Source organism: Schistocerca americana, chromosome 8 (assembly GCF_021461395.2).
Source record: "Schistocerca americana isolate TAMUIC-IGC-003095 chromosome 8, iqSchAmer2.1, whole genome shotgun sequence".
NCBI lineage: Eukaryota > Metazoa > Arthropoda > Insecta > Orthoptera > Acrididae > Schistocerca > Schistocerca americana.
Window position 1 is genome coordinate 105811777 of NC_060126.1, and position 16099 is coordinate 105827875.

At 41.1% G+C, this 16099-nt stretch overlaps 2 protein-coding genes across 3 annotated transcripts in view; one reads left to right on the forward strand and one right to left on the reverse strand.

The window, feature by feature from the left end:
• Nucleotides 1-10655, reverse strand: part of LOC124545022 — a 152893-nt gene extending 142238 nt beyond the window's left edge. Inside the window, exon 1 of the mRNA XM_047123804.1 lies at nt 10426-10655. Coding sequence (XP_046979760.1) covers nt 10426-10449 — 24 coding nt within the window. The 5' untranslated portion in view covers nt 10450-10655. The remainder of the gene's footprint in view (nt 1-10425) is intronic.
• Nucleotides 10656-11011: 356 nt separating this feature from the next.
• Nucleotides 11012-16099, forward strand: part of LOC124544827 (gonadal protein gdl) — a 42789-nt gene continuing 37701 nt past the window's right edge. For both annotated transcript variants that reach the window (XM_047123523.1, XM_047123524.1), the window contains exons 1-2: nt 11012-11147; nt 11330-11490. In XM_047123523.1, coding sequence (XP_046979479.1) covers nt 11041-11147; nt 11330-11490 — 268 coding nt within the window. In that variant the 5' untranslated portion in view covers nt 11012-11040. The remainder of the gene's footprint in view (nt 11148-11329; nt 11491-16099) is intronic.

Consider the following 16099-nt stretch of genomic DNA (forward strand, 5'->3'; position numbering starts at 1 on the left):
GGAGGTCTCGAACCTCCGACGAGGGGAGCCGCGCGAACCGCAGCATGGAGCCTTGGACCTCGCGGCGCTGAGATGAAGGTGCACACAATAAAACAGTAAACATTAAAAATTACGTTTGTTACTACTAGTTACAGATTTCAACAAATGTTTGTTCCTTTAAATTTTTTAGTAGATGTCATTGCACGCTGCAATCTTTAAATTACAAAGAATGCATAATCGTACTCTTAACATATCGACATAGTTTACTTCTAGCTCTCTTGTGGTCTTCAGTCCAGAGACTGGTTTGATGCAGCTCTTCTTCATTTCCCAGTACCTACTGCAACCTACATCCTTTTGAATCTGTTTAGTGTATTCCTCTCTTGGTCTCCCTCTACGATTGTTACTCTTCACGCTGCCCTCCAATGCTAAATTGGTGATCCCTTGATGCCTCAGAATATGCCCTACCAACCGATCGCTTCTTCTAGTCAAGTTATGCCACAAACTCCTCTTCTCCCCAGTTCTATTCAATACCTTCTCATTAGTTATGTGATCTACCCATTTAATCTTCAGCATTCTTCTGTAGCACCACATTCCGAAAGCTTCTATTCTCTTCTTGTCGAAACTATTTATCATCCACGTTTCACTTCCATACATGGCTACACTTCATTCAAATACTTTCAGAAAAGACTTCCTGACACTTAAATCTATACTGGATGTTAAATTTCTCTTTTTCAGAAACGCTTTCCTTACCATTGCCCGTCTACATTTTATATCCTCTCTACCTCGATCATCATCAGTTATTTTGCTCTCCAAATAGAAAACTCATTTACTACTTTAAGCGCCTCATTTCCTAATCTAATACCCTCAGCATCACCAGATTTAATTCGACTACCTTCCATTATCCTCGTTTTGCTTCTGTTGATGTTCATCTTATATTCTCTTTTCAAGACACTGTCCATTCCGTTCAGCTGCTCTTCCAGGTCCTTTGCTGTCTCTGACAGAATTACAATGTCATCGGCGAACCTCAAAGTTTTTATTTCTTCTCCATGAATTTTAATTCCTACTCCGAATTTTTCTTTTCTTCCCTTTACTGCTTGCTCAATATACAGATTGAATAACATCGGAAATAGGCTACAACCTTGTCTATTTCTAGCATCAGAGCATTAACGATTCATGTGACTGAAAGGCTCTTTCCACATAGACATTGCTACATTCAGCTGAGCCATTATCCTTTTGATAATTTTGCAAAACAATAGTAAATTAGTGATATGAGTGGAATTCTAAAAATGCCGAACTACCCGTACTTCGGTAATGAACACACTGCTGAAATACCGAATGCTCTGGTAAAAAAAAAAGGAACACACGGCAAACCTGGCCTCATCAGGACTTCAGATAGTTTCTAAAGAGCTTTCATTTTGGTATCAACAAACCGAAATAGCGTTATTTGTGAATTTTTTCGATTTGCTAGCGTGTTGATAGCCATATGAAGCTTTGATAATGAATCTGATTCAAAATGTACATTGCAACATTAAATTCTCAAATTTAAAGGCATTGTCCATCTAGTAATTTAATAACCTTTTTTGACATTTGGTCAAACGTTTATAGCTATGTTTGTTGAATTTACAAACATTATTTTATAGCTGAAATTACAATTAATGTTCACAATCAAAGAAGAAAAAGCACTATTATACACTGGCGGAAAAAATTCCAACATCTAAAAATACTGTAGAGTACTGAAATTTCGGGAATACATTTGTCTCGGATTTAAATGATTAACATTGCAAGATCACAGGTTAATGTAAGCGCGATATAAACCATTGCAAACTTGAAATTATGGTACATTAATAACAAGTTGCCGCAAGAATGTTGAATGCAACCATGCAGACGTCCTTGTGTTGTGTTGTACATGTGGCAGATGTCACTTAGTGGGATGGAGTTCCATGCCTCTTATCCTTGGTCAGTCGATACAGGGACTGTTAATGCTTTTCGTGGATGACGCTGAAAAAGTTCGATGATGTCGCATATGTAATCGACTGGCGACAGATCCGGTGATCGAGATAACATGTCGACACTCTGTAGAACATGTTGGGTTACAACAGCAGTTGTAGGCGAATGGCAGAAACAGGTCGTATCAACGGACTGATGAACAAATTTGCAGTCAGCATGCGTGGGATAACCACGAGACTGCTCCTGGTGTCATACGAATCTCACCCCCAAACAATTACTCCAGGTGTAGGTCCAGTGTGTCTAGCACACAGACAGGTTGGTTCCAGGCCCTCAACTGGTCTCCTAACCAACGCAAGGCCATCACTGGCACCGATGTAGAACCAGTATTCATCAGAAAACGCAACATACGAGGCGTGTTTTTTAAGTAAGTACCGTTTTGCCACACGGTGGCCGCAGCGCTGCGGTCGGCATTCTGCACATGCGCACTGGGTACCTACATCTGTTGTCTACGCACTGACGCCATTACAGTCTGATTCTTCCTTGTTTATGTTGTGTACTGAGTGTTTAAGATGCTTCAGTTAATCGTGAGTCCCGCCGACTGTGAAGTACGGGCTGTTATGAGATTTCTTAGTGCTAAAGGCGATCGATATTCATCGTGAGATCTGTGCATTTTGCGGAGAAAACATTATGAGTGATGGAATGGTAAGAAAGTAGGTGAGAGCATTTAAAGATGGCAGCACAAATATGCACGGTGAACAACGGAGTAGGCGTCCTTCGGTCGTTAATGAAAGTTTGGTGCAAGCAGTAGACAATAAGGTGAGAGAAAACAGACGCTTTACGATTTCCTCCTTGTGAGGTGACTTTCCTAATGTTTCTCGTAGTGTTTTGTGTGGCATTGTGACCGAGCACTTGAATTATCGAAAATTGTGCACACGTTGGGTACCGAAGATGTTGACAGATGTGCACAAAACCAAATGTTTAAACAGTGCACCGACTTTTCTTGAGCGGTACCACGACGGTGATGATTTCTTAAGCCAAATTGTTACACGTGATGAAACATGAGTGGTGTACGTTACACCAGAATCAAAGCAACAGTCCATGGAATGGCGGCATACAGATTCACCCAGAAAAGTGAAGTTTACGCAAACAATTTCTGCCCAGAAAATCATGTACACAGTTTTTTGGGACAGAAAAGGAGTATTGATTGTGGAATTTCTGTCTCGTAATGAGACAATCAATGCAGTAGCTTACTGTAAGACATTGCACAACTGCGCCGTTCAATTCAGAACAAAAGACGTGGCAAGTTGAGCAAGGGCATCGTTTTGCTGCAAGACAATGCCGTCTGCATGTGGCAAATCAGACCAAAGATCTCATCAGTGTTCACGGAAATTATGTAGAAAAGTAGATTAAGGTACATGATTTCACGTAAAAAATAAAATTATTGAGATATCTTAGCACGTCTTTGTTTCCATTTCAAAATGGTGCTTACTTAGAAAACACGCCTCGTACTTACAACCTGCCCTCCAATGAGCTCTCGCTTGACACCACTGAAGTCGCAAATGGCAATGGTTTGGGGTCAGTGGAATGCATGTTACAGGGCTTCTGGCTCGGAGCTGTTCTTGAAGCAACAGATTTGTAACAGTTGTGTTACTGTGATGACAACTGCTGCTCGAATTGCAGCTGCAGATGCAGTAAGATTCAGATGGTCTTCCTTCCCGGTAGAGCTACATGGCTACATTCCTGCAAAGTCTTTCTAGAAGATCGCAGAAGGAACATACAGCTTCGTGTAACCTTATTATACGAACTCATTCAAACTTACTGTTAGTGCCTTCAAGGCATTCTTGACTAATATCAATTCGCCACGTCCAGTCTCAGGCTCACGACCATTAAGTCATGAGCTTAAAGCAAACCTGATCTGCATCCTCATAGTGGCGCTGGTAGCGCGAATCTTATGCGATTGCCGCGAAATTTGAATAGGCGTCATCTTTCAGATTTAGAAACACGCCTGCGAACTTGTTGTCACGTCGCACAACTCTTTCTTGGAGTTGCGAATTTTTCAATTCTTACGGATGAAATTCGACAATTAGATTGTCTTCGTATCAGCCTTATCACACTGCGCTCCCCAGCCACCACCCCCAGTCAAGCGTCAACAGTATTTTAAGAGAGAAAACAAACGTGTCGCTCATAATATGTCAACAGCAGAGCGTTTCCGGACTTCTGCTGTTCTGCTAGTTAAGAGGTGTGTAGTATTGACATCTTCACATGGTCAGGCAAATGTGATGTGTTTTGTCCGTCTTTAGTCTCGCTTACTTGCAATTCCACTGCAGTAAAGTTTGGTTTTTACCTACCGGCGGAGACCGTGGTAGACGTATCGTACATATCGATGTAGAATGTCTATTCGCTGTGTGTGATGACTTCACAAAGGCCGCCTCATTGTGGTTGCGATGGCGATAAGAAAAGTTCCTCGGTGCAGAAAGATGCGAGTATTCCCAAGGTGTTTAATCTCAGATTGCGATCGCCTGCATTGACATATCTGTGTTTGATGTTCAGCGTTTTGCAATTAAAATGCACAAATGTTACGACTGTAATTAACGAACGCAATCAAAGAAAATAAACACTACAGTGTTGAATGTGTCAGCAATTAAATTCACTCGAGTCTACAAATGTGTGAGCCAAGGAGTTTTCATTCTAGCTAAGCGTTAATGAACGATTCGGCCCGAAATGCAAATATGAGGCTGGTGCGTAAGTTCACAGCGTTTTTGTTTTGCATGTTGGCATTCCGGTTGTTACGGGTTTATTTATCGATTATCACTTTTTATTTGTAGTTCACTGTTGCTGTTTGCGTTTACATATTGTCATTTTATCATACGGAGATTGTGAGTTGAGCTATGGACGTAGACAAGAGCGTGCCAAAAGGAGGAATAGGGACAATTCCGACATATTCTTCTGTCCGAGTTCAATAGAGGAATGACAGCAGTGGAGGCAGCCAAAAAAATTTGTGTCGTATGTGAGGATAAAGCCATTGAACAGAGCACGGGAATAAAATGGTTATCTCGTTTTAAGGAGGATGGTTCTAACATTAATGAATCTCCACGTTTAGGAACACCTTCGGACTTCGAGGAAGCTCGTTTAAACGGATTAATCCACAATAACCCACGTCATTGTACTCTAGAGCTGGAAAATGTAACGAACTGTGATCATTCCAGCACTGTGCGTCATTAGCGTGCAGTGGGAAAGGTATAAATAAATAAAGTAAAATAAAAATAAAAACACTATACAGGAGTTGGGTTATGAAATCATTCCGCACCTACGTTATTCACGTGGTCTTACGTCCTCTGATTTTCACCTTTTCTGCTCTCTAGCTAACAACCTTTGAGGAACTTCCTTTACATATGAAAATGCGCTCCGAACATTCCTCCACGAGTTCTTCGCCTGAGACCATGTGATCTCTACAGTCGCAATATCGACAAGTTACCCCTGTGTAGGTAGATTTTTGTAAATAGGGAAGGAGAATATACACTACTGGCCATTAAAATTACTACACCAGGAAGATGACCTGCTACAGACGCGAAATTTAAACGACAGGAAGAAGATGCTGTGATGTGCAAATGATTAGCTTTTCAGAGCATTCACAAAAGGTTGGCGCCGGCGGCGACACTTAACAACGTGCTGACATGACGAAAGTCTCCAACCGATTTCTCATACACAAACAGCAGTTGACCGGCGTTGCCTGGTGAACCGTTGTTGTGATGCCTCGTGTAAGGAGGAGAAAGGTCGGATTGTAGCCTATCGCGATTGCGGTTTATCGTATCGCGACATTGCTGTTCGCGTTGGTCGAGATCCAATGACTGTTAGCAGAATATGGAATCGGTGGGTTCAAGGGGGTAATACGGAACGCCGTGCTGGATCCCAACGGCCCCGTATCACTAGCAGTCGAGATGACAGGCATCTTATCCACATGGATGTAACGGATCGTGCAGCCACGTCTCTATCCCCGAGTCAACAGATGGGGACGTTTGCAAGACAACAACCATCTGCACGAACAGTTCGACGACGTTTGCAGCAGCATGGACTATCAGCTCGGAGACCGTGGCTGCGGTTACCCTTGACGCTGCATCACAGACAGGAGCGCCTGCTATGGTGTACTCAACGACGAACCTGGGTGCACGAATGGCAAAACGTAATTTTTTCGGATGAATCCAGGTTCTGTTTACGGCATCATGATGGTCGCATCCGTGTTTGGCGACATCGCGGTGAACGCACATTGGAAGCGTGTATTCGTCATCGCCATACTGGCGAATCAACCGGCGTGATGGTATTGGGTGGCATTGGTTGCATGTCTCTGTCACCTCTTGTTGGCATTGACGGCACTTTGAACAGTGGAGCAACTGGCTCGTCACAATACGCCAGTCACTACTCTTGATGAACTGTAGTACCGTGTTGAAGCTGCATGGGCAGCTGTACCTGTACACGCCATCCAAGCTCTATTTGACTCAATGCCCAGGCGTATCAAGGCCGTTTTTACGGCCAGAGGTGGTTGTTCTGGGTACTGATTTCTCAGTATCTATGCAGCCAAATTGCGTGAAAATGTAATCACATGTCAGTTCTAGTATAATATATTTGCCCAATGAATACCCGTTTATCATCTGCATTTCTTCTTGGTATTGCAATTTTAATGGCCAGTAGTGTATTGCTGATGACCAAGATCTCTGATGTGTGTATTAAACTTACGGAAAAACGCTACGAGCTTATGCACCAACCTAATAGCTTGCAAGAAGTGATTCCAGATTACGTATTCTTGTATGTTCAAACGAATTTGGAAAATTGTTCTATTTGTCAGCTAACTTCAGGAAATGTGGTTGATTGAACGGCTGTGCCAGTAAGTATTTTTGTCTACCCTGGAAAATGTGATTCCGTTACCACAAACGGGGCTCAGTTTTTGTTAAAATGAGTCCAGGAATATGGTGTTAGCTTTCTTGCTGATGTCATGTCACCTTTGAGCGACAGGGAAATTTAAAGAAGATTGGCCATTCTAATAGCGACGTTGTTATATAGACGTTTTTCCTCTGCCATGTGAGATGGAAATAACAACCAACTTTTGAATTTTGAAACCGGTTTTGTCTGACAAGACCAAGATACTGAATCGAGAAAATGAGAATATATCACCAAGGCTACACTTCAAGTAAGCTGTTAATGCAACGTATTTCTTGTTTTTATACATTTTCGACTCCATATTATCTTTATAGTTGTCCGTATTGCAAACACGATGTCTCCCCTTTCTAAGGGACTGTCGCATGCTTGCATTTTCGAGCCGATAGCACCAAGCCAATGTACGCTCTCATACCTTTATTTTATGACGGCGGATGAAAACTGATTAATCCGAAACATGTTCACTGTTATACTGTGTGTAAAAATTTGTCACGGAGGCACGTGATTCACATACATGAATAACTGCTGTTAGTAACGCGAAACTAATAGCTATAATGTTGGAAATTGCTAATAAAGTGTGTCTTATTTCGGTTTGTCACGATGTAGCGTAGTCTTGGTATTTTTAGTACATACTTCCTACAATGAAGTACACATTTCCCGAATCTTAGTGCATATTTGAGTTAAATGAGTACATCAATCTGAAAAACAAGCTTTTTGATACTAACTAAGCTGTAAACATACAAAGGCCATATAAAATACTTTAAAAATAATTATACGCTTTGTAACATTACAAATATGTGACGTGGCAACACTGATCACATATGTGCACGGCTACTGAAGGAAGCTCTTTGCAATGCGCAAAAGATTGTATTGATGTGTTTCCTTGAGTTACTGTACATGCGAGAGACCTTACTATGATATTATTCGTTACACTGTTGCCGTGGACGTTAAGCCACGAAAACAAAGATGAGGTATATTAAACAGTTACGCGTGCAAATTACCAGACTTAAAACATTTTTGGATGTTACTCGGCTGGAACGTGTAAGACTAGCTGTGTAATTAAGAAATATCTTACCATATTAACTACATCTCCTATAAATTACCCCAATATTGTGATTCTAGGTTTATCAGTTGTTGGTAGAACTGCTAGCGACAATTGGCTTTATACAATAAAGACATTTGCTTATTCTTCAACATTAATAAGTACCGGTATGCTCATTATGCGAATGTAGACTTTCTCGGCGAATCTCCGTATTGAAGTTTTCTCGGATAATCGGCCGAGTTAAGACGTCTTTCTGCGGCAACGTGTCAACTAGTTTCCTATCTGTCATCTAAAGGCGAAGTCTGAAGATGACAAGTAAGAAACTTGTTGAAACGTTGCCGGAGAATGACGCCTAACTCGGCTAATAACCCGAGAAGACTTCATCATCAAATACGCTCAATGTTAATTATGTGGTAGTAGATTAATTGCTAACGAATAATTATAAAAGCAGTAGTGATTTTTCATGTAATTACAATGTAGCCCCGCCTATCTTAAACGTAATTTACAATTTATATTGTAGAAGCAGTTCATCACAGATGCATTTCTATGGAATCTATGGACACGAAAATCATCACCACGAATACCGTTATATCAGGTGCAGCTACACGAACGAAAGATGATTGGTCGAGTAAGACAAAGATCAGGTGAATAACTCTCTTCTTTTATGTTGATTTACTCTACCGAGTATATGCTGTGACACTTGGATCCTGCTTTACGCCAGTAGAGCACTAGTTGGACAAGAATTTTTACATACTGCGCATCACTGGCGAATCGGTAAGTGGCACATTCTGCCAAGAATGGCTTCTTTATACAACACAGCTCAACATTTTGTTTCCTCGGAGAACATACTGTGTATCTCAACGACAGTGATACGTAATACATTGATGGTAAGAAGACTCCAAATGCAACGACTATCTTGATTCTTCGGAAATGAAATGTTTCTGCTAAACGACGAGGCAATTATTAAGAAACTGAAGATGTGGGGTCAAAGCCCAATCCTGATTTGGATTTTACATATTTTCCCCAAATCCATTAGTGCGGATGCCAGCCAGTATTGCGGACTGAATATGTCCAAGACGTATTTTCTTGCCAACGCTAACTACCCAATCTTGTAAGTACGTACGAAACGATTTCAAAATGGCATAAGGTAGGCTAGTCATCTATATCAAGCTGGAAACATAACTCATTTGAAGGAAAAACGCTGAAGGTTCTGCAATTTCCTGAAAACGAGGCTCGTATACTCTTCGCGTACCTTACCTAGCAATATTTCGTAGAAGTAGGCGCTCAAAGAGCGCCTGAAAAGAATATCTCAAACAATAGCCAATGTAATTGTTGCATAGTAAAGATCAGACATCTTGTCGCTAAAGTGATATAGTATGAATGAGAAAATAATTACAGGCAAAGCATATCCTGCTATTCTAAATGAGCTAGACGCAACTTCGGCAGTAAGAGTAGCGTTGTTGAAATGACACAAACATTTCAGCCCAAGAAGCTAATGTACTTTTATAGTGAAAACACTTTACCAAAAAGAAAATGAAAATCACCGTAGCTAAAATGCAACAATAGAAATAGTAATTCAACGTTTCAGCGCACTCTTTCGCGGCAATCACCAATGCCCAGCACAGCAGAAACTGGATTTAACATAGTTCAAAATACATGAGTACGTGTGACCAGCGTCATGTTGAAAAAAATATTATAGCTCCTCCCTCAGATAACTACAACATGTTTTTCGTTTTGCTTGCACAGTGCTACATGAGACCAAGCCGTCTACATTTTTTATCTGATTGCAGCGAAAGAGCAGAGTAATAAATGTATTAACTTATGAAAAATATATGCTATTCACAAAAATCCAATGACGGTTACGATGCCCACGGGTTCAAAGTCTTCTGTAGGTTGAAGGCTGTATGAACGTAAGAAATACAAAACAGAAACAAGTATTCACGAACGCGCTGATTTTTCGGTAATGAAGACTCCTGATACCATACTGCTGAAAAGAACACTACCGTACGAGATATAATTAGTGAATGAATAAGATTTCTTAACATAAATTTTGTGCGCATCCTTACATAATTAGATAACAGATATTGCTCGTATTTTATTTAAATAACACACTCCTTTCTTTCTTGAGCATTGTAGGGCACAGGACTATGCAAAGGGAAACTCTGGTTAGAATAATGGTTTACTATGACCGCCGCGTAGTGGGAGACAGACGCATTGGTTGTTTCTCCAGTACGTAACTCGAAACCTACAGGAAGGCGACGGAACCGAACCTTAACGACATTTCATTTCTCAAAGTATTCAAATTGTTTTATTCGCTTTGGAAGTATCCAGCGTCGTACCTTACATAATTCTCACTGAAAGAAGCAAAAGTGCTAAGACATTTAGTAAATTTTCTGTCATTGCGTAATTTTTACGCATGAAACGCCCGTTATAAATATTAATACAGACAATTTTACTACGAAAAATTGTGTATTTGGATAAATTATCACATTTATTGCAAACGGGATTATAAAAACGTTTCTACTCACCTTCAGCAATAGTTCAATGTTCATTGTTGAAAATGCAGTTCCGCTCGTATGAAAATAAATATTAAAAGGGGACACTTCAATCACCGCGATACATCACGAGGTGACGATAATAAAGTCTAAATTCACTGTTTTCATTCGAGGTCTTAAAAACGAGTTAAATTTCCTGGACATCCACAGCGCTCTTGCGCTTGCACTGAACTAGTGTTTAGATTTTCGAGCGCTCAGTAGGACGCCTGACAACTGACTACCTGCTGCCCGGCAGACGACATACAAAGCTCGTCCCAGAAAGAGATCACAGTATTTGTAAGCACGTCTATTTGTATACCGCAGGATAAATATTATTATTGCATTTAGTATACAAAATTAAATTATATTTTGATGAGTGGGTAATTGTTATTGATTATCTCAAAACCTATTTTTGTTTTCGAGTTCTGTGCAATCAACGCTACCTTCTAATATTGGAGATAATAAAGAGACAAACAAACACAAATATTTTATTAGTTCTTAATTTCTGCTGATTCTACTATTTTTTTCTCAAGAAAATTTGAAGTGTCATAGAAATTAGGCTCTTGTGCAACAGAGTTATCTTTGACTCACGAAGTGTATTTGTAAATTATGGCGGAAGGAGACGAACAACAACAAGAACTCACGCCAGTAGACTTACAAAAGAAAGTTTATTTTTTGCTTGAACAACTTCAAGAAATGGCAAGCAGTTTGCCACTGTAAGTACTATAAGATGAAACTACACGATGGTACCCAATATTATTTTTCCTTTTGTAAATGACTGTTTCAAGCTTGACAAGTGTCATGTTTGAGAATTGTGTATTGTGTGATAAATAGCATAGTGCTGTACGTATTACCAAGTAAGTATAAGATAAAGACTCCTTTCTACATTTGATTTCAGGAAGTACCAGCAGCGTTTGCCTTGCGAACTACTGTCGGGACTAGCAAATTGTCTCTTGAATGATACAATTTTTGAAATAGTTAAAGGTTTAATGGAGATCCAACACGTTACAGAAAAACATTTGTACCAACAACGACTGCAAGTGCTCCATCGACATAAAAGTGAGGCTGGAATACGTGCCCTTGATTGGAAAGCTGACACAACTCGAAAGTTGCAAACTTTTGATGAGATAAGAACGTCAGTTCAGTTGTGACTGAACTGAAGATGTAGACACGAATATATGAATGTAGACATAGAAAATGACATGGCTATACGTATTGTGTTGTGTATGATACACTTGTGTTTCCCTCAAGCTCTAACGTTAATAACTGAAGATCTTTCGTGTTGGGTCAGTTTTCTTGTCCACTTTAACTACATGTCTTTAATTCATCCTATATTTAGTCGTAATGTTGTATTTTCTTTTTGTATCATGACTTTCTTAAAACGGAACATTTCGAAAGTTCACTATGATTTACAGGCATTAAAATGAAACTGAAACTTCGCGTCACTAACAGAGATAAATTACTCTTAATATAATGTTGACAGACTAATGATTACTAATTGTGCAGTCTGTTAAGAGCTGCAGTATAATGGCTGCTGGAAGTAGCTGCTTTGAGAGGTGTATGATTTCAGACCAATATAGGCCTACACTTGTTTCCAGTCGCCATCAGTCATGGCTTTCAATGCTTTGTGTGATGGACATCTTCATTAAACAAAATTCAAATAAATTCAAGTTTAGATAAAACATTTTGTGATATGTAACTCCATGTATTTGCTACTTTTGTTCACAAATATGTAGTCACCTGCTAGTTATAGTTGTAGGTTGGCTACACCAGGAACTCATCAGCACTGGCTGAATCCATTTGACTTTCATCAGAACAGCTACTCGTGTTAGCCAGCACATTGTAACTCTTCTTAGTGTGAACAATTAATTGACCAATACAGTGTTGCCTTGCAAAAGCTAGAGTTACAGTTAAGTCCCTCTCTCATACCAAGAGAGGAAAAATGTAGTACTGTAACCTCGTGAAGAAGAGATATTTGCTTTTGTATGTACAGTACAGTCTCTGTGAGTCCAATATTTGTGTGTCATCAATTCTTGTTGAAATGATGCAAAAGAGCTACAATCTAATTCTTAAAAATGTTGTGCCAAACAATCAGAATGCAAGTAGAAGATCAATAATGTCCTTCGTAGGCACCTATGAAGTGTTCTTCAAATCTAAGGATAGCTGTTAATATGCAGCATTGTTTCAGAAACTGATCAGATTACTCTTGTCTGGAAGCAAGTGTTAGATATAAGCTGAAGGCTCATTTTCTTTTCTGTGAGGAGGTTGGTGGGACATTTCTCAGTTCGTGCTACAGAGGAATGGGTTACTGTGAGTAAATCCAGTGGTTGGCCAGGTGCCCAACTACATGTGGGAAGCTCGTCACTAATTTATTTATCGTTAGCATTATATTAAGCAGTACACTTTTAAGAGCTGCATATCAAAACCTGCTATCCAAATAAGAATTTATTATTACAGCTTTGACCTTGAACATCATCAAAATGGTGCTCATAAACTATTCATTTAAATCCATTATTCGTAAGATATATGATGACAAGAATTATAGTTATTCTCATATTCATTGGCATCGCTACTTACAACCTTTCATTTTCCAATCTAATGAAGATTTCAGGTTACCCACCTGATCAATCAGTCACAATAAATTATATTGCAGAAATCATTATAGGTCCAAAATATAACTTGACACTGGCCGGTCTATCTCTGTTTGCGCCTGTATCTGGTTACTATTAATTTTAGTAATTTATATTCATCTAAAATCATTTTACAATGTTGTAGGATTTTTCAGTTTAATAAAAGGAAAAACGCAAGTCATATATACTACAGACAAGTGAATAAACATTTACATCACTAATGATACAGATACGGAATACATCCCAAGAAAGTGTAAAGAGTATAGCAAGTGGGGCTTAGGAATAAATGTGGACGAGGTGGGATGTATGTGTATGGGGCAGGATTTGATGGAAATTGACACAAGTGAAGGAGAAATAACATCCAACAGAAGCCACAAATATTTGGGAACAATAATACATAACTCCAGTACACATGACAAGGAGATTAGATCCAGTCTAGCAATGCTGAAGAGAACAACTGAAGCTTTGCATGTGATGGTATGGAATAATAACACTCAGCGGGACACTAAGAAAAGAATATTCTGCAATGCGCTGGCGAACATAGCTCTACATGGAGCTGAGATGTGGCAAGACACAATCACTACATTCACTGCACAATAGCAATGGTAATGTTACTGATGACAGTGCCACTAAAGCACAGTTACTAAATACTGTTTCCTTAACTTCCTTCACCAACGAAGTAGTAGTATATATTACCTATGGGTCTGGAGGTTATAATAGGCCTGAGGTATTCCTGCCTGTCATAAATGGCAACTAAAAGGAGTCTCACACTTTTAGACCCTGAGTTCAGGTCCCATTCTATGGTTTGACCTGCCACTTTCAAAATTCTACGGAAGTGCGGGCCATATGAGAAGGGATGCCTTACATGGTGCACGAGTTAGTCATAGTGCCCTTAGATTCGATCTCCTGAATCTCTTGTCATGGCTTTTCATCTCCACCTTCGATTCAACTATTTGGGCGAAGACACTTTTTGGGCTGTGTCATTTTCTTTCGTTGTATCCTGTCCTCTTTTGCCCCCATGACAATATTGGATTTCTCTGCGTCCAATATCCAGCATGGTAGCCAGTCCGTTTGTGGTGGGGCCCTCATGTACCCATTTGGTGGTAGCACCCCTGACAACACAGGGATCGCACTGCTGATGCCTGAGCTGCAAACTCCCCACATATCCCAAGGAGTAGATGCCTATCTTCCTGGGACATCAGAACTCCTGGTAACAGCCATGATGCCAGTTGGCCTTTGCTGTGGCCGGGTGGCGCCCATGCTGAGTGCCCCTGATCGGAGTGGGTGGCATCAGGGCGAATGACCTGCAAAGAAGCAGACAGTCTCCTGCTGATGACCATACAACACCAGCAGTCTCTAAGAAGGGCAAGATAAAATCCAGTGCCGACAGGTATGACCCTAAATCGTTTCCCTCCCTTGCTATGCCATGGGAGGAACATAGGGCTGCAGAATGGAGAGAACCATATTCGCCTCGGTTTTTAGTCTGTAACAGACCTTTTTATCTATGAAGCCTCAATTTTTTGTTGAACGCCTTGATGATAAGTGTGGAGAAGTGACAACACTGTCCAAGATGCAAAATGGCACAGACTTGGTTCAGACAGCATCCCAAGCCCAATCCCTAGTGTTACTCGCCTGTGACAGGCTGGGTGATATTCCTGTTACCATCACTCCCCATAAAAGCATCAACATGGTCCAGAGGATCATTTTCCATCACAATCTCCTCTTACATCTGTCAACGAGCTCCGGGCCAATTTAGCCCATCAAATATGAAAGATTGATACATTCAGTTGACGTTGACATATGCAGCAGCTACGTCACCATCGCAGTCCCAAGTGCCAGTGGTTCCTCACTCTATGCCACAAACAGTGGGTCCTCCAGGCCACCAGAATGCATCTGCCCCCTTGGTGGTAGGGGAAAATCTTCCTCCGTTGCTCCCAGAGCACCTTCTTTGGGAGCAATCTCTACAATGGCATAAGCAGCACCCTTCTCTGGAGCACCTCATAGCCTTTAATCGACACTGTACCCGTGTTCGCCAGCTTATCAAACAACGGAAACAGGAGTGTTGGGAGAGATACATCTCGACCATTGGGTGCCATAAGTCGCCTTCCCAAGTCTGGGCAAAGATCAAATGAGTTTTTGGGTACCAGACCCCATCAGGTGTTCCCGGTGTTAACATAAATGGGATGTTATCTACTGAAGCAAATGTGATTGCAGAGTATTTTGCTGAGCACTATGCTCGTGCCTCTGCGTCGGAGAATTGTCCCTCAGCCTTTCGCACTTTCAAATGACGGATGGGAGGGAAAGTCCTCTCATTCACTACACACCCCATTTACAGAGGGGGAGCTCCACAGAGCCCTTGCACATTGCCCCGACACAGCTCCTGGGCCAGAGTGGGTCCACAGTCAGATGATGAAACATCTCTCGCATGACTACAAGCGACATCTTCTTGTGATCTTCAACCAGAGCTGATGTGACGGTCTCTTTCCATCGCACTGGCGGTAGAGCACCACCATACCAGTGCTCAAACCCGGCAGAAACCCACTTGATGTGGATAGCTATCAGCCTCACCAATGTTCTTTGTAAGCTGCTGGAACTTAGGGTGTGTTGGCGTTTTGTTTGGGTCCTGGAGTCACGTGGCCTACTGGCTTTGTGGCAGGGCGGTTTCCGCCTGGGTCGCTCTACCGCTGATAAACTTGTGTCCCTCAAGTCTGCCATCCAAACAGCCTTTTCCAGATGCCAACACTTTGTTGCCATCTGTTTTGAATTACAAAAAGTGTATGACACCACCTGATGACGTCATATCGTTGCCATATTACACGAGTGGGGTCTCCGAGGCCCGCTCCTGATTTTTATCCAGAATTTCCTGTCACTTCGTACTTTCCATGTCCAAGTTGGTGCCTCCCATAGTTCCCCCCATATCCAGGAGAATGGGGTCTGTATTGAGTGTATCTCTATTTCTAGTGGCCATTAACAGTCTAGCAGCAGCTGTAGGGCCTTCCGTCTCACCCTCTCTGTATGCAGATGAATTTTGCATTTCG